Consider the following 25,780-nt stretch of genomic DNA (forward strand, 5'->3'; position numbering starts at 1 on the left):
GGCAATGCGTGTCGAACAGGGAATTTTCAGACATATTCAAACATTTTTCGGCATCATGTTTTAACAATATTTTTAGACTGCTTTAAGCGTACTAAATAAGGATAAACATCCCCCAGAGCCATTGGTAGCGCGTAGGGGCGTCGACGTTTCAGTGTTAGGATAGTAAGGATTACTTATTTGATAGATCATAACCTCTCCAGATTTCTCCCAGAAATGTAAAATTGTCTAACATTAGCAGTTTAACTTCAGCTATCTAGGATAACCCACACACTAACGGATCTAGGATAACCCAGCAAACGCCGGAGTGGCGTCTCTGGGCTGTCACAACACACGCCTGTTCCCATACGCCAAAGAACTAAACGACAAATTCATACAGAAGTATAAAAGAATTGAAATACCGACCGTTCTATTTTATAACTTATTTTTTCGAGTTATATCATCATTGTCGAGAGTACCCGATGAAAAAGGACAACTGGTATCCAACTGCGTTAAAAGCATAATTGATTAGTGTTTTCTGAAAATAAGCTAGTTTACTGCAAAACTAGTTTTTTTTTAATCGTTTCAACCAAATTTTGATTTCCTGTTTAATGCGATTCATCAGTAGTATCGACATATTCCTATATACCTGATGTCTCTGACTCAGAAAAAAACATACAGTCCTACTTATATAAATCATCTATTTTAACAGCCTCCAAAGTCCCCAAAATTTTAGATAGTCTCATCCCAACCCGAAGCAGGGTATCCTGCCTTTCTATCGACCCCCCTCCCCCCACTGTTGGACATTTGATATAAGAACTCAGGGGGTTAAGATCGTCCCGTACCCTGAGAACATGCCCAAATGGCCTAAAACGCTCTTTTACGATAAAAAGTATGTGGGGATTCGAACCACTAAATACATTAGAAATCACGTTTGCCATCCCCTCACAAAAGCCTTCTTCCTAAATAAGGGGCGTCTCAAAAAGAACGCTGGAGCTGAAAAGCCCGTTATTTTCATTTTTTGTTGTGGCAACATTGCTTTTCCAATATTTTGGGTGTAATTTCGTAAGTGTGTGGTAAATTCAATTTATTATAAACTAAAATCAAGCGTTCTTTTTTAGACACCTTTTATGTTCATTAGGCAATTACTCTGATGTGTCTATGAGCAGACAAATTATTTCAGGAGGAGGGGTGACCTAAAACTGAAATTTTCAGGTAAAAAAAATTTGCTTTTGTAAAAGAAATTCACCTAAAATAGTGCATGATTTTTTACTTAGAATGTAATTTTGGTTATCCATATTCAGATACTCACCCCCCCCCCCTTCAGACGCCACCCATCTTCTCCACGGTGTGGTGTCATACACAAAATAAATTTTGCTTGATTACCGTGAAAGTGTTTCTTATCAAAAGAATATTCGTACTCAGTATAATAAAGTTTTAAAGCCTATGACTTTGAAGCTTTCTTGATTAGTGCTTTTATGTTCGAAAAGTTGGATTTCATGCAAATGGGAGAAAATTAAAACATTCACAAATAAACTTGTGTATAAAGAACAACCACCGTGAATATTTCTCACTTGAGACTTACCATAATAGGTGCAGTGTTAGGTTATATCCTAAACTAAATTAAACTAAGTAAAGTTAAATTTAGTATTTAATAAAATTAGTATTCAGCATTTATTAGTATTTAGCATCATAATTTATATATTAGTCTTATGTAGAAACATTATGTACAAGGACAAACTACGCGTTATGTACAAGTAAAAATTATATACAGCATTCACACGTCTGACATTTAAGAAAGATAAAGGGATTATTTCAGGGGGAGGGGGGGATGTATAGTTTTTGATTACAATTTTTCCAGGAAAGGAGCCCTTCGGACATATCTCGGAAGGGTGAGGGTTTCGTCTTTACTTTTATTTCCTCTAGGCACGTTTAAAATGAATATATTTTATCTGTTATTATGACTGCATTTGCAGCTTTTTAGTTTTTTCTTAAATCAATTTTTTTATCTATTTATTTATTTATATATTTAAAAACACGTATACAGTAAATAAATAGAAATTACACATAAACTAATAAACAATAATAGCATATATATATATATATATATATATATATATATATATATATATATATATATATATATATATATATATATATATAATATATCGAAAACAATAAGAATTCCAAATAGGGATAGGTCCTTTTATTAGACAGTGAAACGAAAATATAAAACAAAGACTCTAAATATTGCAATGACACAGTCGGTCATCATCATCAGTAGAGTTACTAACTACTACTCTACTGATCAGTAGTAACTTTACTGATGATGATGACCGACTGTGTCATCGAAATATTTAGAGTCTTTGTTTTATATTTTCGTTTCATTGTCTAATAAAAGGACCTATCCCTATTTGGAATTCTTATTGTTTTCGTCATAGAAAAGGCAGTGTGGTCATGGAGAATAATAGTAATATATATATATATATATATATATATATATATATATATATATATATACATATATACTCAGTTCTCAATTTACACAATGCACTAGCAGGGTGTACCAAGGAAATTTACATTCTTAGTAGGATAATTTTCAATTAACTGAGCTACAGAATTCTCAAGGTTAACGAGTCCGTATTTCCAAATTGGTTTTAAATTTAAGACCCATGGTCAAAAGAGTCCAACATTTTGGACTAATTGCTGAAGCGATTATTTAGCAAAAATACAAAATTCTCCGACTCAGTTTCATATCAAATTTTGGCAAGAAAAAGAAAATAAATTGTTAGATAAAGACGTTTTTTAAGAAAAAAAAAACCTTTCAATCAAAATGATACTTGGTAATGATGGTTTTAATGTAAGGACACTAACAAAATCATACAAGAAGATTACCATGATTGTGCTTTGACTTCGTACTGCGTACAGCTTAAATTAAGTAGAAGTTTAAACAAAGGCGTAACAAATTTCAAGCAAGAAGAAAGAGACGTTCATACAGTCAGGATTAACAAATAGGCGATTGAAAACATTTTGACTCGTAAGGGTTAAATATAGATACACAACTTATATATAATCGTTTAAAATATATAAATTAGAATAATATACAAAGAGTAATTTTTGGAGCAATACGGGTTAGGAGATGTAAATCCTAGGTGATAGATGGAGTTGAAATCATAGGCGTAGTCCATACTGAATACGTCTTGGCCTCAATTCACTGTTAGGAAATAATAATGACTTGCTGTAAAAAAAAAAAGGAAGATGTTCGAGCGCCATTTCATCAAGCAATAGGAGACAGGGGTCCCTTACGATTCAGGTTTTATGAAGCCCTCCACGGCCATTTGAGAATTTGGAGGAGTCATGCTCTTTTAGACAATTTTTCAGATGGCTTCTTAAAAAAAAGTCTCAATGAATGCCTGGTTTCTGAGATCTTTAGCACTGATAAAATGTCATGATAAAATTAATCACGGTGCATATGGAATTTTTTTTTTAAATTATGGTCGGCAAAAGACAGAAATTTCAAGGTTTTAGAAGAGAAGATCTCATAAACTATAATATAGTCATAAACCATAATCGTCAAAAAACTTCGACCTAACCATTCTATTATACGACAAAACAAACTATCTTCTTGTTCTATTTAACCTTCACCATTTATTATACTAAGAAAAGGGAATGTAAAAACACCCTATTAAATTTTCATCTTGTGCTATGCTTTTCCGTGGATTGTGATGCTTATGATGAATAAACAAACAGTGACTTACTGGACATACGAGATGATACGGGCTGAAAGTGGCCTTGAACTGAAGGGGTTATAACTTGATAGCCAAACTCTTCAAAGCTACTTGGCAGTGCAAATTGTTCCACCAAAGATTGCAAGGCGTAGTTACGCTCTTCAAAACTAAATTAAAAAAAAAACAAAAAACATAAGTTTACTATTTATAGGTATAATAATAATACTTTTATTTTCCCTCAGTATACACTATGAGGAGTACATTCAATAAATATAAAATATAAAGACACAACTTACAATTAACAAGACCAGAACTACCGATAAATACAACAATCTACGTCAATCGGTTAACATCGGTTGGATTTTTTCAAAAAACGGGAATAAATTTCTATTTTCAAGATAATTTCTTTAATAAGTCTTTTGAACTTATTCTTTATTACATCAAGCGGGTCCTTTATTCCATACATATCAAACAGTTCGTGGTAACGAACTGTAAGTAAGGAGCGACCCGGCTCAATAGTAACCGAAACTCTAAAAAACAGAATTTTGATACCAATAGATATATCAGAAGAATCAGATTTTTATGCCGATTTCAAATTTATAATATATACTTTCATTAAGTTTAGTTTTACCCATCAAAGGTTACGAGCCTGAGAAGAAAGATCACGGATGCGTGTTTATTTATTTATTTATTTTTTTTTTTTCCCAAGGTTGATCGTATCGATCCAGTAGTCTTAGAATATTGTGAGAGGGCTCAGTCAAACGGAAATTAAAAGTTCTAGTGCCCTTTTTAAGTGACCAAAAAAAATGGAGGGCAATTAGGCCCCCTCCCACGTTCATTTTTTTCCCGAAGTCACCCAATCAAAATTTTGAGATAACCATTTTGTTCAGGATAGTCAAAAATCTAATTAATCTGTCTTTGAGGATGACTTAATCCCCCACAGTTCCCGGGGGAAGGGCTGCAAGTTATAAACTTTGCCCATTGTTTACATATAGTATTGGTTATTGGGAAGTATACAGGCGTTTTCAGGAGGATTTTTTTCCCAGTGGGGAGTCGGGGTTGGAGTAGGGGTTACGGGGGAGGATCTTTCCATGGAGAATATTTCATAGGGTGAAGGGACATTTCCATGAAGGGGGTGCCAGATTTCCCTGCATTATTTAAAAACGATCAGAAATTAAATAAAAAACAAGTTTTTTTCAACTGGAAGTAAGGAGCAGCATCAAAACTTAAAACGAACAGAATTTATTATGTATATGAGAGAGTTCACCCCCTAGTCAATACCTCGCTCTTTACGCTAAAATTTTTTTTAGTACTTTAAAAAGAGCTATCTATTCTAATTAACCGGCCTTTGTGATTCAGGGGTTTGTGATTCGAACAAAATTCGAACTTTGGTGTAAAGAGCGAGGTATTGACTAGGGAGCGAACTCCCTAATATACGTAATAAAAACATACGAATATAAAAATTCGTTACGTAAGTTAATTCGTAGGTTACGCAAGAACAAAATTTCGAGAAAGCCAATTAGCCAAAAAAAAGGAAAATTAATAAGCCAATTTCGTTTTAATTATTCATGTACGGTGAGCCAAAATCAAAGCCGCATTAATTCAAAAACGTTCAGAAATTAACTAAAAAAAAACAAGTTTTTTTTTTTCTGAAAGTAAGGAGCGACATTAAAACTTAAAACGAACAGAAATTATCCCGTATATGAAAGGGGTTGTCCCCTCCTCAACGCCTTGCTCTTTATGCTAAAGTTTTTTATTGTTTTAAAAAATAAAGTTGTAAGACAGAGTAAAACTTTAGTGTAAAGAGTGAGGCATTGAGGAGGGGACAACCCCTGTCATATACGGAATAATTTCTGTGCGTTTTAAGTTTTAATGTCGCTCCTTACTTTCAGTTAAAAAATTTGTTTTCTTTAGTTAATATTTTAAAGAAGCATTACGAGCCCTTAGCGGAAAACCTAGCAATTAAAAGAGGTGATATTAAAAGAGGTATGTTTCTCTTTTTTAATGAACTAAGTTTACCTCCAACTCAGAGATGTGCTATGAGCTGAGATTTGCGTAGGCAGGACGTGTATTCAAGAATGTTATTCATAAGGATATCAGTATAGATAGGCATAGTAAGGATAGCAATATGTACATCTCATGTTTAAGCTACATGACAGCTTCAAAGTTAATTGTCTGAATCTGATAATCCTATTACAAAAATTTTAATGGTCCGGGTGGCAACTTTCAATAGCTATCCAGGATTACCTTTCAGGTGAGAGGATCCAATAACGAAAAGAAACTTTTTATAGCCAATCCATGCTCAAAACTATATATTTCTATACAGTGTTTCATATTCCGAGGGGGGGGGGCGGGGGGCTACGACGCTGCTCAAATCAATATTATATTAGAAAATACGGTACTTGTATGATATACCACCTACCTAATATTCTTCTAATATGTTTCTCTGACGCTCAATCCTAATGAAATATACCAAAGTAAGATAAAAATGTAATACTTTAGAAACAAATTTGGGCTATATATTTGCACATTAGGGGGTGGGGGTAAAATATAGCTGGTCTGTATGCCTAATATGTTAGGTACAATGATTCTGCGTATTATATAGTAAGAATTGCAACTTCAGACTGTCAAACTACTTCTAAGAAAAATCTCCATTTTTTGCAAAATGAATATTAGCAATTCTTCTGTTTTTGCTATTTCAACATATCCTAATTATTTCAAATAGACTAAAAAAAGAAGAAAACTTCACTTCTATGAAAAAATAAAGAGAAGACAAAAAAAAAAAAAAAAAAAAAAACAACTGAAGAGATATAAAGAAAAAAAAAATTCGATGATAAGGAAGCGTGTTTTTTTTTGCTCATGGTGCATTTAGATGGGGTAAGGATGGGGAAGGGGGAGTTAGCTCATACCTCTAATAAAAACCCCCGTTTTTTTTACAAAATGAATATTAGCAATTCTTCTGTTTTTGCTGCTTCAACGAATCCTAATTATTCCAAAAAAACTTTATTTCTGTAAAAAATACAGAAAAGATAAAATTCAAAGGTAAAAGCTGTATAGAAGCAAAGCTTAAATAAAGAAAAAACGCTTACAAGGTTTGATAAAGAGGTAGTAGACTTCTTTTAGCTCTTGAGGCGTTTAGGGCTGTTGCACGAACCAATCCAGGTAGACAAGACGTATCAACAATAGATTCATTAAAGAGTGGGCCAATAAAAGGGATATCTTGCTTCTTTGACACTTGAATACGAAATAATCCATTCGGCAATGGATATATGATGATCAGAACGTCACAAAATTCAGTTGGTATTATTCCTCGACGATAATCGCGCGTATGTTCTGACCAGACAATATGTACTTCATCGTTACCTAGGTGACGGGTCTAAAAATAAATATTGGCTTAATCCTACCTGTTGCTAAAATTTAGAGTCTTTTAGGCGAAAGTTAGAACCCAAACCGCAGAATTAAGCGTTCGAACTATAATTTGTCTTTAAATTAATATAAAAATACAAAAGTTCATAAGGTCATGTATTATTTTTTCTTGTTATTTTATTTTAAGTCAATAAACTCTTAGACAGTATCGTCTTTCTATTTATAAATAATAAAATGAAATTAAAATATATATGCAACATAAATAAAATGAAAATAAAGAAAAATATATGTAGATAATACAAATTTTAATCAAAAGAGTTAATAAAACACCATCCTGATTAACAATTTTACTTATTACATATGTATTTCTATGCTTCATTTTTATATAGAAAATATATGTTTTATGGAGCAACTGATTATTTTTGGCATTAATTATGTTTACAGAAATTGCACTAGGTCTTCCCTCCTAATGAAGGCTAAAAATGCAAATGAGCACTTTGTTAATATTTCAGTTGCTAGGTCTTTGTTAAAGGGAAAGGTAACAAAGCTGTCGCATAACCTTATAGAAGCTGGGATCGGGCCCATACCCCGTGCTACCAAGCAGAGATTAATCGACTGCACTACCATGGAATATTAACTCATTACAAACACAATTACTAACTGTTAAGTGCATTATTCTCCATTATGCAGTCAGTGTATCCTCGTTTGTCGTTCCATTTAGCCGACATTCTACCTTCCCGGGAGGGGAGGGGGGTGAAGTAGAAGGTGTAAATAATGCCTCACGAAATGCGGAGTTTTGCATATCCATGTTTCCTCGACAAAAAAAATACACAATTCCAAATATTTGCAGATGAGACCTTGAAACCTCTACAGCAGGGTTCTCTGATTGTTTTGTACTTAGGGAGGGGGACAGATACATCAAAGAGTGCAGTTTAATGCACAAAAAATCATAACTCTCATTGAGCCTTCAGATATGTACAGAATTATTTCTAAGGAAGAGAGGGGGGGTGGAGGTAGAAATTGATATATAATCCATCTTGATTTCCAGGGATATTGCTCGTCTACGCTGTTATTATGAAAGTAAAGAGTGACATTAAACTTTTCAAATTTTCATTGCGAAGCCTTGGCTTCGCAATGAAAAGTTAATTGGTTCAATCCCGCACCGCATCAGGAAGCTCGTCGTATCGTTGCTCGTTGTATAGTATGAAAAATTTTTCTCTTATTTCTTATACTCAAAGGATTTTTTATAGTAATAGTAAAGGCAAAAAAGCCAAAAATATGACCCCAAACAAATTGCAACAGAAAGGATTTTTATACCATGTTGCAGAGAAAAAAAGCTCAACAACATATCCAAAGTTGCACATTCTAGGTCGACGCAAAAATTTTGCTTTTCGTGTCAATTTTTTTAGAAAAAAAAAAAAAATGAAAAGTCGGTAAACGTTCATTTTTCTGTATATGAAGTACCGTCCCGATGTAAAATGAAGAGCTAAGCCCAAAAATGAAAGCAAATTCGGTGTACAATATACCAAAAAAAAGTTTCATAATCATCCATATGTGATTTTAGCCTTCTCATAGTTGTGACGTCATTTTCACCCACTATATTTACAACTATTTTACATCATCACGTCCCAAAATAAATTATGATGTTACCTGGTGCTGGTGTATTGGAAGACGTCAAGGCTTTAGCAATTGAAAGTTAATTGGTTCGATCCCGCACCAAGCCAGGAAGGTGGACTAATAGTTGTTGCATAATGTGATAAATTTTTTCTCTTATTTCTTATACTCAAAGGATTTTTTATAGTAATAGTAGAGGCTAAATACCCAAAAATATGACCCCAAACAAATTGCAACAGAAATGATTTTTTATACTATGTTGCAGATAAAAAAAGCTAAACAACATATCCAAAGTTGCACATTCTAGGTCGACGCAAAACTTTTGCTTTTCGTGTCAATTTTTTCAGAAAAAAAAAAAAAAAAAAAAAAAAAAAAACTGTCGGTAAATGTTCGTTTTTCTGTATACGAAGTACCTTCCCGATGTAAAATGAAGAGCTAAGCCCAAAAATGAAAGCAAATTCGGTGTACAATATACCAGAAAAAGTTTCATAGTCATAAATATGTGATTTTAGCCTTCGCTTTGCTGTAACGTTTTTTTTGTCATGTTATCAGAAGGCAACTATTCCGACGCAAAATGATGAGTCGAGCCCAAAAATCAAGATTATCTGATACAATGTCTACTTGAACACCCATATTTTATTCATCAATATGCATTTTTTTATTATCATGGGATATGTTTCTTTTAGCATTTATTCTTGACCAATTTATTGATTGTTGGTAAAAAAAAAGAAAAAAAGTGGGCTGATAAATTATGGTTGGCTCGTTTAGAAGACAAGCTAACGCACAGAAGGCAGCTACACCACTTTCATTACCTTCGTAGACAATAAATTATATCAGCCTTTCGTCCCACGCTTTGTCCAAGTGATTTCCCGGATAAAGCCGTAAGCTAAAAAGTCACAATTGAAAAATACCCCTTTATCATTTATTAATTTACGTTAATGACCGTGTTTGATATCTTGCCATCTATAGATACAAGAAAGTCATGCGATATATCCACCACCTAACAAGCTAAAACAGTTTCACTGCGAATGTTTATCAAGTTATAAACACATTAATAATGTATATGGACGAAAACAGAAGAAAAAAATAGAGGAGAAAATAATCGATGTGTGCCGCGAACTCTACTTGCCTTTTGAAGGAAACCTTCTTCTGAATCAGATGGCATTCTCGTCGAAACATGGAATATTATCTCAAGAAGTGATGTGGCGTAATAAGGAGCCGTTTCTCCAGTAGATCCATTCCGCTGCAAACCCCCCATAAATCCTTTATGACTTTCCAACTCAATCTGAAAATTGAATAATATTTGGTCACAAATAGATATATTTTTAACGTAACGCTGTAGACCACTTCACATAATTAGAAATATTTTATTTTCAATACTATTTGTTTTCAGAGCACAGTTTATCAACTATTCTTTTTCACACTTTTGAAAACTTCATACATACTTTTATCCCCTAGAAGCGGGGGGAAGAGTGGGGTACCCCACCCTCCCTTAAAGGAAAAACTGTGAACCTTACAAGAAAAAGTGAAAATTATTTAATCATAAACAGTTTTTCAGGATTCTGGGAAAAGAGACAAGGAAGGCAAGGGTTTTGTAGATCTTCAGGATATAGCCATTAGGTAAGATTTGTCCCAGTTCTTCATTTGAATTTCGTCTGTAATCTTGATTGCCGTAAAAATGACAAATTAATAAAGTGAAACCGTTCATATTTAAAAGAGGCACGCGAATATTACAGCCAATTTTCTAACGTTTTATCCATTTATTTGAACCACTATTTAAACAAGGCTTTCAAAAATACATAGTATTGGACAAGAAATAAAAGATAAGCCGAGATAACTATTTGGCATTTACAATTTCTTAACCATTTGTGGTTTTTTATGGCTCCATATTACTGGTGGAAAACAAGGTAGAATTCGGTATCAGAAGACAATTTCTCTTATATTGGATCTGTACATTATCATTGGTTCAGCTTGATCACTTTGAATTATGCCTCTATAGTTGTGCAATTGAAGGTTCCACACTTTTGGGAAACAGCTGTCAAAAAAGAGATCTGAAATTTCTTGGATTTTTCTGCAGAATTTTTCTTATGTTGTTTCAGTAGTTTTTTTTATTTTTATTTAAGCTATTTTTTCTGTTGATAGAGGTATTCAGATGTAAAACCGACATGTTCAGGCTTTTTATTTTTATATTTAATTATCTGAATTAATTAAAAAAAACTCTCAGATTTGTTTTCAAAGTCCTATAAATCGTAGTAGAAATTCCTTCACAGAAACAGATATTCTATTACCGTAGTGCTGTAATTGTAAATCAAATTTCCTTACGTCTGAATTCTGTTGATTATGACTGGTCACAAGACAGTATAGGGGGGGGGATATTAAGGGGTTTGACCCCCCCCCCAACCCGAAATTTTTGCCTCGTAAAAAAAAACATAGCAAAAATGCAGATACACATTTTTAATGCGTTTTGTAAAGTTTTTTATTGTTATTCTGTTTCAGAAATAAGTCCAGCAGTGTGATGAAAGAAAGAACCGAGAACTCTCATAACTTTATTTTGTATTATCTGGAGAGGATTAAAATGAATCGGAAATGTATATAAATGATTTACGACTCAGACGACCCAAGTTCTGAGGAAAGGCTATTTTTCTTAAGCAATTCTATTATTGTGGTTCTTAAGTGATTCTATTATCCTATTCTTCATTGAATGTGTAACGGCTGAGCAAAGCAACCTAGCAAAGAATACATTCGGGCCCATAGTAACCAAAAATTTAAAATACGTGAAAAAAAGAAGAAAAATTGTCAGGTGAGGAAGAATCATCATTTGAAGCTGATTCATAATGGTAACTCTTATTCCGGCTAGTCTTATTAGTAAAAGCTTATGGTGACAACGCATTTATTAGAATTGATAGTAAGGACCCGGAGACTCCCTCAAGCCGACCTGATAAAGCGAACTCTGAGTATTTATATATACTAGTGGATAATGCGCTTCGAAGCACTGACAGTGCCGTAGAATTTGTCAATTCTGGCTATTAGTGATTAAAGAAAAGATGGTGATTTTACTAAGGTATGATCCTCGAAAAATAGCGCCACATTCGTGATTTCTATTTTTCTTGACATTTTCCAGAAAGCGAGGGTTGATATAATTCTAAAAATTCCTAAGAACTATGCGAGGGAAAATAGCCTTCAAAAGGTGTACCCAAAAACAGGTTCTCCAGAACTTTAATTTCTTCGTCAATCTTTATGATCCAAAGCCACTGACCACCAGTGGTCAGTGGCCATTTTCTTTAATATGACCATTAATGACTTTTTTATGACTATTAATATAGTTATTTTCAAGTCCCCACGGGGAGCAATATTTTCAAATTTTATATTTAGAAAACTTTTTTTTGTGGTTTTAGGTACGAAATAAATTTTCATCAAGAGATCTGTAAATATACTTCAGCAGTTGTTTCTAAATGAGGCGCGTCTTTTCTGTTAAAGAATAAGGCCACTTCCCACAGCTTAAAAGTGTCTTTTAAGAAACTTTACCTATTACTAAGGTATATTCTAGAAAAGGCGTCTACTGTGTCACTCAAGATTCTATTTATTTTGTGAGTAGGTTAAGATTATTTCTAAAGTAGGTAAAGTTCCTTAAAATGGAATTTTCAGACGAGGGAGGTGATTCAATGCATTAATAAAAAAGCCATACCATATCTTAGAAAAGATCCGAAACAACTGACTAAGACAAAAAAAGAAAAAATATAATTTAGGGACTTATGAGATATATAAAACCTGCCTGCTGGGCAGGTTTTAACCCTTCCCCGGAAAATATTTGGCCGACTCGTAAAAACGTAACAAAAATGCATATTGACAAATTTTTGATGCGTTTTTTACATCTTTGTTGGTATCCCCCCCCCCCAAAAAAAAAATTATAGGAAAAATTCCTATAAAATGGAATGAATTATTCACAATAATAGTTATTACGAAATAAAATAATTGCGGAAAAAAGTAACAAGGTATACACATAGAGAGGGATGATGCCCCAATTCACTGTAAATAAGCTTTTCATGAAAAAAAAAGAAAGAAAAATTATAATTTAGGGATAGTCAGGCTTCTTAATATGCGCTTCGCAAGCTTAAGCCTTTTAAGCTTCATGAAAGGTGCACTGTAAATAAGCTTTTCATGACAAAAAAAGAAAAAATATAACTTAGGGATAGTCAGGCTTCTTAATATGCGCTTCGCAAGCTTAAGCCTTTTAAGCTTCATGAAATGTGCACTGTAAATAAGCTTTTCATGACAAAAAAAAGAAAAAATATAACTTAGGGATAGTCAGGCTTCTTAATATGCGCTTCGCAAGCTTAAGCCTTTTAAGCTTCATGAAAGGTGCACTGTAAATAAGCTTTTCATGACAAAAAAAAGAAAAAATATAATTTAGGGATAGTCAGGCTTCTTAATATGCGCTTCGCAAGCTTAAGCCTTTTAAGCTTCATGAAAGGTGCACTGTAAATAAGCTTTTCATGACAAAAAAAAGAAAAAATATAATTTAGGGATAGTCAGGCTTCTTAATATGCGCTTCGCAAGCTTAAGCCTTTTAAGCTTCATGAAAGGTGCACTGTAAATAATCTTTTCATGACAAAAAAAAGAAAAAATATAATTTAGGGATAGTCAGGCTTCTTAATATGCGCTTCGCAAGCTTAAGCCTTTTAAGCTTCATGAAAGGTGCACTGTAAATAAGCTTTTCATGACAAAAAAAAGAAAAAATATAATTTAGGGATAGTCAGGCTTCTTAATATGTGCTTCGCAAGCTTAAGCCTTTTAAGCTTCATGAAAGGTGCACTGTAAATAAGCTTTTCATGACAAAAAAAAATTATTTCCAATTACGCAATCCAGTAAAACATTCAAACGGGAAAAGAAATGCTGTGCCGATTTTGACCAAAACTCTTTTGATACATCTCAATATCAAGCCTGAAATCCTAGGATCTTGGAGAATACTCCAAATATTGGCAACACTGGAACTAGGTTTGATATAAAAGGTCTATACCTCCCACCCAAGGCGAGCTACAAAATCTTCAAACTCTGACGATCCAGCCCCATTGGATAATATGGAAACTTTATCTTCTTGCCCTTGTGCAACGTAAATGACAGCGATTTTGTGCGTTTCACGACACTTTTGATTATCCAAATTCCTCAATTCTCTAATTAACTGATCATTTTTTTTAAGAAGCTGAATATGTGGCCGACTTTCAACATTCAAAAGTCCCAGTTGTGACATAAACATCCGACACATGTGGAAGGGCATATGATTCTGTACAATCTCTGGCTCTTCATAAGGATGGGAAACCATTCTGAAAAAAGAATAAATAATGACACTTTATTTAATAATTAAAGAATGTGACATGCTAACCTAAAAGTAGGCTACCTAAATTAAAAACAAAAAACAAAAAAAACATCAACGACACAAAAAGGACGCACATTCTAGTAAAACTCAGGCAATGCCACAATCACGGTTTAATTTTGGTAGAGATTCAACACATTCCTACTGATGGGGGGGGGGGGGAGGGGAATTAAACTAAGAATTTTTTTAGGGTCAGCACAAAACAAAAAATAGGACGTCTTTTTAATTTTAATTTCCGCATTTTAAGGGAGTGGTTGAGACCACCAGAACATGAAGTATGAAATTGACGTAGCCTACATCCCATTCTGAAACAATAAAAACCTTTGACACTTCATTTAAAGATTTTTAAAGACTCTGATAACCTGATTTAATAGTATTTTTTAGCAAAAGCAAAAAAAGGACTAGTAAGCACAGGCAATGCCACAGCCAGAATTCATTTTAGGTATCGATTCACCGCCTTTCGAAAGAGGGGGGGGGGGGAATTAAATTTCACAAAAGCATTTTTATAGTCACAATGAGACTAAAAATACGTTACATTTTCTAATTTAAATTTTCCCACTTCAAGTGAAGGGTTCAACCACTATAACAAGAAATATAAAATTGAAGTAGCCCACGTCCCGATATCTTTGACATGCAATTATTAATCTTTCGGATACCACGTCTGATGAAGTTCATTTAAATTATTCAAGTAAGTAAAAATTCGTTTCAAGTAAAAATTCAAAGTCAACATGACTCATGTCTCAAAATCATTGGCGTGCATCTATTACTCTTTAGGTTGCTATGCATGATGGCGTTTATTTAGACGAAATGAATTTTAAGTAAATAAACGTTAATTTCTTTGACGTACATCTACTACTCTTTTGGTTACAAAAACAAATATCAAGTAATAATAATCAATGTATTGAATAATGAAAAAGCTACATCAAATTATACAAAGACCTAAATATTTTCATTAACAAAAAAAGCAAAAAAAAAACAACATTAATCTTCCGATCTGTAGGACTGCAAAACTCGAAAAATATAACAAACGCCTGTTTTATTTTCTGAAAAGCTATCGAGAAAAAGACTAATGGAACTGCTAAAAAGTAAAATAAAGCTTTCGAACTTTCGCATTTCACATTTTGTAAAACAAGTACTGAAGGACTTGATAATATTTATTTATAATATTAGCATAAAAACAATTTATGACTTCTTAGCATAAATACAATTTTTCATTAATATCAAATCAAGTCGAAATTAATTTTTTGGCTAATTCAAAAACTCAAAAATTTTAAGGGATAGGAAAAATATCGATTTCTTTTGAAAGAAAGATTAAGATGTTTAGGCCACGGACGACGGATGAAATATTGCCTAAGATTAAATAGAGGACCAAATGAAAATCAGGTCGTCTCCAAATGGGGCATGAAGAGGTGACAGGAGGAGAGGTCATGAAGAGATTCGAGGACTTCATGTGAGGAGGTAGAGTGAAGCTTTAAATCGATTGGGTTAGAGCAGAATGCAAAGCTGTTGTGGCCTCAGGCGGCTTGGTGGTGCAAGGGATTATTTGTAATAATAACAGTAGTATATATGGCTGGAGCCAGGAAACGACAATAACTACAATAGTAGTAGTAGCATACATGGCTGGGGCCAGGAAATGGCCATAACTACAATAGTAGTAGTAGTATATATGGCCGGAGCCAGCAAATGACCATGACTAAAAACTATGAGCCATAGTTAAAACTGAGGAATAACTGAGGAATTGCCATAACTAGAAAAATCTTATTCAACTTTTAAGTAAAATACCTGTTTAATGGAATACACTAAAATACCAGTTTTCTTTTCAGAATCATAAGAAAGGATCCAAAGAACTTTGTGGGAGGAGGTAAAGCGTGACACTTTAAATAGATTAGGTTGGAGGAGATTACAAAGCTCACTTGGCCTCAGGCGGCTTGGTGCTGCAGGAATTATTAGTAACAGAAGTAGCAGTATATATGGCTAGAGCCAGGAAATACCCATAACCAAAAACAATGAGCGATAACTAAAACTGAGGACATGGCCATAACTAGAAAAAAACAGATTTAAGTTTTTAAGTGAAATAAATGTCTAATGAAATACATTAAAATACCGTTTTTCTTTTCAGAACAATTTGCAAGAAAAAGAACAATATTCGAAAAAAGTAAAAGAAAACTTTTTGTACAATTTTATGAAATTCTCCGCTGCGTTTTTTTTACAGACTTTTCAGTATTTATTTAAGTTATTTTAAGAATTTCTTTTTCCTAATTGATATTGACTAATTAAATTTCTCTATTGACACTAATAAACTCTATTTTCACTAATTAAAATTCTTTAAAATTGCAAGTTTCATTTAAGTTATTGTCTTTCATCTAAAAATGTACATTTAATAAATATTTTTCCTTTTTGGATAATATCGCTTGGAAAAACTATATCTTATATGATATAGAAAGGGAGAAATAATAACCTTTTCATAAAAAAAAAACAAAAACAAACATACAATAAGCATCTTTTTTCAGTTCTTGTCTCCGCAAATTTGGTTAAAGGAAGACCCAATTTTGTATTATTTGACTTAAAAGTTATATATTTATATCTTATGTATAATAATAATAATATGATCATATAAATAATACTCGAGAGGAAAACTTACTTTTATGAGTTTATTCACTTGTATTTATTCTTTTTATTTCATTAATTAACATTCCGTTAATAATTCTTTTTATCAAATTCTATTTTATAATTTATATGATAAAAAAGAAGCAATTATAACTTTTTTACATCAAATAAATAACTCAATGAATATCTTTTCGACTATTCTTCCTATCAAGCATTTACCAGAAAAAGTCTAATTTTTTCTTAAAAGACTTAAAAAATTACCTATTTTCTTTTTATATATGATAAAAAAGAAGCAATTATACTTTTTTAAATCAAATAAATAATTCAATGAACATCTTTTTGACTATTCTTCCTATCAAGCATTTACCAGAAAAAGTGTAATTTTTCTTAAAAGACTTAAAAAGTTACCTATTTTGTTTTTATTTTTGTATGGGAACAAAACTTATGTAATATTGGATCAAAAACTTTCAACGATTCGTTTACCAAAGCCTTCTCGCTTTTTTTTTATGATTTTATGCGTTTATTAGCATATTCCATTCTATTTTTTTTACCATATCGCTTGGAAAGCTGCATTTTACAAGGAAAAAAAAGTATTACTTTTTTTATATTAAAATAAATAAGCAATCAAAATATTTTTTAAGCTCCTGTTTTAAAATTACTAAGCATGGACCTTAAACGTTGGCGCTTTGGAAGATGGAGGAGGATTTTCTAAATGTTTTCTAAAAGAATTGTCAACGGATAATTTTGGATACCTATTTGACTGATCGTATTCCAAACAGTAAGCAGCACGAAAAATGTGGTTCTTTGGGCTACAACGCTTTGGGCTACAACGAGAGAAAGGTTGAGATGGTTAGGACACGTTCTACGGATGAAGGGGGACAGATTACCGAAGATCGTCCTTTCGATCAAAAATTTAGGGTCCAAAATTCAACAAAAAAGAAAAAAGAGGAAGACAGTTCATCCTCGAATGAAAGGATTCAAAGGAAACTGGAATTTCTTGACAGGGTGTAAAGAGATTGGATGGATTGGGATAAAGAAGGAGTGTGCGCAGCTGTACTGGACTCAGTTGGCTTGGTTGTGCAGTAAGTTGTTAGTAGTAGAAGCAGTATTATTTATTTTAAAAATTAAATTATTTTTTTCTAATGGCAAATATTTGTTTAAAAGACTTAAAAATTACCCATTTTTTTGTACTTGAGAACGGAACTTACGTTATATCGGATCGAAACTTGTCTATAAAATCATTTTCGTGAGTTCTCTCACTTAGTGAAAATGTTATTGCCTCTTCTTCGATTTCTGTAGTAATGCATGAAGGTGGGGGCCTAGGGCTTGTGAGGTCAGCATCTCCTGTGACTTCTGAACTAGTAAATTTGACATACGATAAAACCTAAATAGGAAAAATTATATAAGTACAAGTTGAAATAGTTTCAGGCTGGGGAAAAAGCTCTGCACATGAGGTAAAACAAAATACCTATTACTTTTCCAATAGATAAAACATTAACTATAGATAACTACCCGAATATTTTAGTGTATACCGGAAATACCCAAATAACATATAGCATATATTGCGGTCCTATCATGAAAATCTTTTGCATACCACGTATGTACAAAGATATTAACTCTACAAGAAACGGGAAAACTAATAGCAAAACTTTTCATAGATTATGAATATAGATAATTCATTGTGGAAATGAGAAATATTTTTTTATCAATAATTCAATATGAAGGTAATAAAAAAAAGTAACCAATTTGTAAGGAATTTCACACAAAGTGTGTTTTAGATTCCATTTAAATTCATGTTATTCCTTTTTGTGATACCTTTTAAACTAATGTCGTGTTTTTATTATGGGTTGGAGACATTCGACGCAGCTTGAAAACTGCATTTGCAAGAAACCATAAATATACTTTGCTTAAAATGTCAAGTACGAAGTGTTGACCGCGGTAGGAGATCATGGAAAATAAGTACATTAAAATAGGGAGCTATCCCGTGAGGCTGCTGTTTCCATATGTCTCTTAAAGGCATAAATAGAACCCCTTATCTAAGTTGTCATTACCTTAGCAATCACAATTACAGCTGGAAGATATACAAAAAGAAGAAAAGAATAAAGCTTACAATAGGCATATCCTAAAAAACTTCAAGCCTGTTGTATTCCTTTCCCCTCTTCGCAAAATCCAGGAAAAAAGAAACATCAGGATGGATAAACTTATTTTCCACCAGCTAATTTCAAAATAAAAACAACAGACAATCCCGTATCGAGGACTGATTTCTGTGAGTAAAACTTCCCATGAATTAGAGTCAATACTTTCATAGGAAAAACTATTCTAAGTTGTATCCCGCTAATTTATCCTTACCTATGAGAGGGGTAGAAAGGGGTCCCATAATTCTGGTCTAACTCAAGAGATTTTTATATATCCAACAAACTAAATTGAAGCTTAGAGTATATGCCACAGTTATATATTTAAGATATATTTAAGTCCATATCTGATTAGACATCTGTGGGACAATTGTCCATAGATTCTTGTCATTTGATCATTTAGCAAAAGGCATTTTACGATCTCAATTAAACTATGTGGAAGGTAATGTTAATTGTCCTAATGGACCCTTTGGGTGTCCCAACTGCACCTCCTGGGAATCTGGCTCCCCATTCCAACCTCAGTGTGAGCAAGGCAAGGGAGTCTCTAAACGCTTGTCATTAGCACTACTAACAGAATGTAACGTCGGAACCAAGCCAAACCAGACAAAATGTAAGAGCCACTGTCCTAGTTGTGATTTTTGGGATATGGACGCAATTCGACCGCAATAAATTGGAGGGAATCCTTAAATTTTCTTTTTTAAACACGAAAAACGGGTTTTAATTTTCTAACAAGCAGTGAACTACAAAACAATTAATTATGCACAAAAGCTCCTAATTTTTAGGCCCCAAATCCGGGAGCATTTATCAACGTAAAAAAAAAAAATAAATAAATAACCCCAAAAAAAAACAAAATAAATTACATTACAAAAAAACATACTAAACACATAAAGAGAACAAAGAGCAAAAACGAAAGAAAAATATAAAATAAATAAGAACAAAACTCACATATTAATTAAACACTTCCATGCACTGAATGTCTTTCAACTGGCTTCCTCTCAGTATATAAATGGAAATATATTAAATAAACACTTCCATGTACTGAATGTCTATATTGATTCTACTCGCCTCCTCCCAGTATATAAATTGAAATCTATCAAAAATGAAGAATATATTTATACTTAGACCAAAACAATAAAAGGTCAACTAACTTCCCGGTCCATAACCCTTAATTAAATTTCACAAGTTCATCAACCATTTTATGAATTATAAATTGAATGGATTCGTTTTGTTGCAAGCTTAGCTGCAGTTCGTTTACTTTTCTCATCATTTAACCCATTCTGACCTTTGTTCTGAAACGAAAGATGACCTTGCGAACAAAGGTCAGAATGGGTTAAATGATGACAAAAGTAAACGAACTGCAGCTAAGCTTGCAACAAAACGAATCCATTCAATTTATAATTCATAAAATGGTTGATGAACTTGTGAAATTTAATTAAGGGTTATGGACCGGGGGTTAGTTGACCTTTTATTGTTTTGGTCTAAGTATAAATATATTCTTCATTTTTGATAGATTTCAATTTATATACTGGGAGGAGGCGAGTAGAATCAATATAGACATTCAGTACATGGAAGTGTTTATTTAATATATTTCCATTTATATACTGAGAGGAGGCCAGTTGAAAGACATTCAGTGCATGGAAGTGTTTAATTAATATGTGAGTTTTGTTCTTATTTATTTATATTTTTCTTTCGTTTTTTGCTTTTTGTTCTCTTTATGTGTTTAGTATGTTTTATTGTAATGTAATTTAAGTTGTTTTTTTTTTGCTTTATTTATTTTTTTTTTTTAAGTTGAGAAAGGCTACCGGATTTGGGGCCGAAATATTAGGATCTTTTTTTCATAAATAATTTTTTTGTATTTAACTGCTTGTTAGAAAATTAAAACCCGTTTTTCGTGTTTAAAATTTTTTTTTTGTTTTTAATGGAAAAGCAGTGTGGTCTAAGAAATTATTTAAATTTTCTTAATCAAGACCTTTGTCTGAATGTGCTGCCAGGACCTAAACTAAGCTTGGTAGAAATCAAAAGTAGGCTAATTGACCAAATTTACCCTTGTGGTGTTCCATAACTGAAACAAACTTTGTGGGAGAAGGGAATGATATTTAGCAGAATGGCTACCAATGTAAGTATAAATTAGCGTGAAATAAGAGCTAGCGTTCTACTTGTCGTTTATCGGAGTCCAGGGCCGATCCTAACCGTGTGTGTAACAGAAGGGGAGATGAGGAGTAAAGTATTGTAGTCAGGGTATCTACCGAAAAAAGTTGCCAGGTTTCAGCACAATTTGGTGAAACAAGAGAGTCAACTTTCGAATTACATCTTTTGAATGATGTATGAGTACATCAGTATGAGTTTAGTATCTGAACTAAAAGGAACTAACTTATGAACCTAATCGGATTATCTTTTGTACTGTACTGTGTTAGATTGCGCAATTAACTTGTGGATTTAATTGTGAGGGATTGTTCACTTCACACAAAGTGAGTTATTATTTATCATAGTGAATAATCTAGTTCCATAACTGAATATTTACTATTGGTCAAGTAACTTTGAATTAAGACTGATTAACAGTTCGTGAATATGTAGTGTCTCGTCATAATAAATGTCGGGAAAAAAGCAGCCCCCACGGCTACCACCCAAGAAGGGTACTCCCACTGAAACCCTCGGCCAGTCGCCCGTCCAACCTACTTCTAAAAATGTTTCTAGAACCCCCCCCCCCAAATACGTGGTCGAAAACAGTTAGCCACCTGTCAGGAATTCAGGCATTAGCCACAACTAACTCTAATGAAAGAGGTGAGACGCCTGGCAAAAAGAGGAAAAAAGGATGAAACTCGATCGCCAGTGATAGTGCAACCTCTCCCTTCAAGTGTCCCAGAAACTAGTAGTGCAGATTACCCTAATTATTATACTGTCTCAATCAAGAAAATCAATGGCCAACCCTTTTCAAAAGATCGAATAATGCAAATTAGGAAAGCTGTTTTTCTGATCGCCAAGGTAAATTTTGAACTTGTTTTCAAGCAGGATGAGTAGATTGATGTTTAATTTACGTATTCTCAGGCGGTAGATCATATCCTTTGAAAATACAAATAAATAATACTAGATGGTTTGGAAATTTTAGCTACAAAAAAAAATTTGTAAAAGTTACATAAGTATGTGCTTTATGGTGTTGATACCAGTGTAAAAGTTGAGGAAATACAAACCGAACTAGTAGATTCTTCAGGCCTTCTCATAAATCCTTCAACTGCAATAAGGCTAAGTTTAAACAAAGAAGGAGTCCTTCACCCAAGCCGTTCAATCCTCTTTTCCTGCAAAGTTGAGCTAAACAGAGAAATATTCTTGTACGGTATGTCCCTTTTTTATAATATTTATAAGCCTAAGCCCCTACAATGCTCTACTTGTCTGGCCCACGGCCACAGCAAAAAACACTGCAAACAGTCCCTTCCGTCTTGCCTTAAGTGTGGGAAAACAGACCATGCAATTAATGAATGCCCTGAGTCAGACCCTTTCTGCAGAAATTGTAACCGTAAGGGACACACAGCCCTCCAAAAACAATCGTGCTCGGCTCACCAAAAGCGAGTCGTAATCCTTATAACATCGGATAAAATGAACCGACCCTACTCAGTTGTAGCTTCAAGAATCCCTCTGCAAACTACATCCCATAGGCCCAGTAGAAGCCAAGCAACAATTGCTGTAGTAGATTCACATACATTAGCATTTCTTAAACAGTCAAACAATGTTCATACCCAAGGCGTTAATCAGTCCCCCTATGCCTGACCTCAGTGTACTTCATCTTCCTGCCTCCCAAACGAGTCAGCCAAATGTTGCCAAGAGGGGCCAAGACTTGCACCCTATCTCAAAGTCAGTCACTGCACTTAGGTTAGTCATTAACAAGGAGACACCAAAAATATTCTCAAGAAGAAAGCTATCACCAAACTCCTAGGTGATGACATCTTGCAAACAGCTATAGCTCAACTATCTTCCATCAAAAAGGACATAGATTCCACATCGAAGCTAGTTAAGCCTGTTGATTCATCTGCTAATCAAATCGGTGCCATTGCCCTAGTCAAAGGCAAGAAATCTATGAAAAAAACGACAAACTTTCCATCCCAGTCCAAAATTTCCACCAATGATAATTCGTCGGCTGAAGAAGAATTTTAATATTCAAACCAAGCAAATGATGAAACTTCGACCACAATGGATATTTAAATGTATACTATGCAAGATTTTACGTTTCTCACGAAATTATCACTGGGCAATAATGTTGTTTTTAACTATTACGATGACCAAAATAATTTGCGCAACAACCCCTTAGCTAGCCCTGACAGCCCCTTAAGCCATATTAACTGTGAATATCTCGACACTATATATTTTGTATATAATTTAAAACCTAATCTCATGGAAGAGACCACAATTAATCTACTCTTATTTAACATAAGAATCATATTCGATTATATGAGTCCTTCTAACGATTTAATTTTATTTAACTGGAACTTAAATGTCTATTAACTTGGAATAAAGGAGACATTGTTTTCAGACATTGATGATACTAATTAATTTTAACTCCCAATCTTTCTAGCTATTAATATTGAAAGAAAATTAACCAAGTCCTCTGGTGGCATTTCTCTTTCCATCCGGTCAAGTCTAAAATTCACCAGGCTATTACACTGTGAATCCTTATTCTCGCAACCTATAAATAATAGATGCATTTATTCAATAATTGTTGATATGAGTGTTGACGACAATTCTTTTATTTTTTCATTGTTTTATAAACCACCCTCATTTCCGACACCTTTCTTTTGTAATCTTTTTGATGACTTTTCTAGTTTTATTAATTTACCACAAAAGAAGGCAATAGTTTTTGGGGACTTCAATTGTAGTTTACTAAATGTTAGCAATAATAATGATTGTGATACCTTCTTTGAAACGTTTACCTCAAGTGGTCTTCTTCCAACAATCCTTTTTCCTACTACAGTTGATCCTATGAGGTCTACCGCTACTATAATTGATAACATTTTTGTATCCATTTCCCTTGGAAACCACCTATCCTCCAAAATAATATTCTCTGACCTGTCAGACCACTTTCCAATCTATCTCTCCCTACCCTTCCAACCAACTACTAAACACCCTATAACTAATACCCCTACGTCTAATAGAATATATAATATTGTGAATATGAACCCGTTCACGGATCGTTTGAAATCATTTGACTGGTCAAAGGTTTTGGATTGTCAGGATGTTAATTCAGCCACAAATGGTTTTTCACAGGGACTGGGTGATCTTATCGGTTCAACCTTTCCAGTCTGTAAATCAAACCGAAAAACTACTATATACACCCCTGGATGTCCAATAGCCTGATAATCTCTTCATATTGTAAAAATGACCTATACAAGTTAGCTTGAAAAACCAGTAGCGTTATTGACCTAACTAATTATAAAAATTACAAAAACTTATATACCAAACTCATCCGTGAAGCAAAAAAAAATTATTATTATTCGAAAATCTGTCAATGTCAAGGGAACTTTCACAAAAATTGGTAAACAATAAATAAAACTCTGTAAAAAAAAAGAAATTCAATATTAACCTTAAGACCTATTAACCTTAAGGATATCAGTGATTGATTAATTGACCCAATTTCAGTCCTGAATGCTTTTAATGATTATTGCATCAATATACCACATGCCATCTCCTCTTCCCCCTCCGAGTCAGTACACCCTAACAAGATTCCCAGATCCATATATTTCTGTCCAACTAATAGTAACAAGGTTCTTCAAATGATCGAATCTCTCTCTAATAGTAGTACACCTGACTTCCATGGGATAAGTAATAAGCTTCTTAGAATTGCATCTTCCTATGTTTGTGAACCCATTGTGCACATAGCAAACCTTTCTATGATCAATGGAGTCTTCCCAGAAATATTTAAATCAGCAATTGTTATCCCAATTCATAAAAAAGGCGATCCGCCTGAGATAAGTAATTATCGTCCAAGAGTAATTATCGTACCAGAGAGTTATCTCTGGTAGAGTACAGAGTGTGAGTCTGGGCGGCATGACCTCGCATCCCCTCCCCTGTCCGGAGGGGCGTCCCGCAGGGCTCTGTTCTTGGTCCAATACTTTTTCTCCTTTATATTAATGATTTGGTTACAGGCCTGGGTCCATCAGTGCACCCAGTACTTTTTGCTGACGATACCAACTTTTTCATCACCGGCCCTAATTTACCATCCGTCGTCACCTCTGCTCAAATTCTTCTGAATAGAGTACAGGAATGGTCTCTCGTTAACTGCATGACCATTAACAGCAAGAAAAGTCAGGTTGTATTATTTCGAACCCCTTACAAAAAAAATGAATCTCAGCAAGCACTTTACCTAAAATATTCCACCAATCTCCTCCTGCAGGTAGAAGTTGCCAAGTTTCTTGGTGTCCACATAGACTCCTCCCTCTCATTTGAAACTCATGTATCCTTCATCAGAGACATAATCTTGCGACAGGTAAGAAAGATTAATCGTGTGAATTATTTTCTTCCTACTGATATCCTTGGCACCCTTCATTACTCATTTATTTAGCCCTAAATCTCCTAGTGAGGATCTGTTTGGGGCAACACATATCCTTCAGTTACCAATAAATTAAAAACTGCCTAAAACCGTACCATCAAAGCAGTTTTTCGGCTGCCCCGACCATATCCCACCCAGAACTTGTTCTCCGATTTTGGTATTATTCCTTTTGCACAAATCATTCAAAAATTAAATCTATCCCTTGCATACTCCGCTTACCATAAAAACCTTCCTCCCCAATTATTATCTTATTTTAATTGCAATAATTCTGAAGGCCTATGTCTCCGTTCATCCAACCGTTCCTTTATCGTCCCCAAGTGTGTCTCTAGCTCCGCCCAGCGATCCCCCATTTATAAATCTATACTTCAATGGAATATGATATCCTCCAGGATCAAGCTATCCACAAGTTTTCGCACGCTGTATAATAATGTTACTAAACTTTGATATTATA

At 33.7% G+C, this 25,780-nt stretch overlaps 1 protein-coding gene across 3 annotated transcripts in view; it reads right to left on the reverse strand.

Moving 5' to 3' along the window:
- Nucleotides 1-25,780, reverse strand: part of LOC148950095 (ral GTPase-activating protein subunit alpha-1) — a 246,939-nt gene that overhangs the window by 12,415 nt on the left and 208,744 nt on the right. For all 3 annotated transcript variants that reach the window (XM_089092126.1, XM_089092128.1, XM_089092125.1), the window contains 5 exons: nt 17,871-18,046; nt 13,702-14,005; nt 9,814-9,969; nt 6,794-7,080; nt 3,735-3,871 (listed from right to left, as the gene is read on the reverse strand). In XM_089092126.1, coding sequence (XP_088948252.1) covers nt 3,735-3,871; nt 6,794-7,080; nt 9,814-9,969; nt 13,702-14,005; nt 17,871-18,046 — 1,060 coding nt within the window. The remainder of the gene's footprint in view (nt 1-3,734; nt 3,872-6,793; nt 7,081-9,813; nt 9,970-13,701; nt 14,006-17,870; nt 18,047-25,780) is intronic.

This window comes from Artemia sp. Qi Xiang Cuo, chromosome 7, assembly GCF_049724085.1.
Source record: "Artemia sp. Qi Xiang Cuo chromosome 7, ASM4972408v1, whole genome shotgun sequence".
Taxonomy (NCBI): domain Eukaryota; kingdom Metazoa; phylum Arthropoda; class Branchiopoda; order Anostraca; family Artemiidae; genus Artemia; species Artemia sp. Qi Xiang Cuo.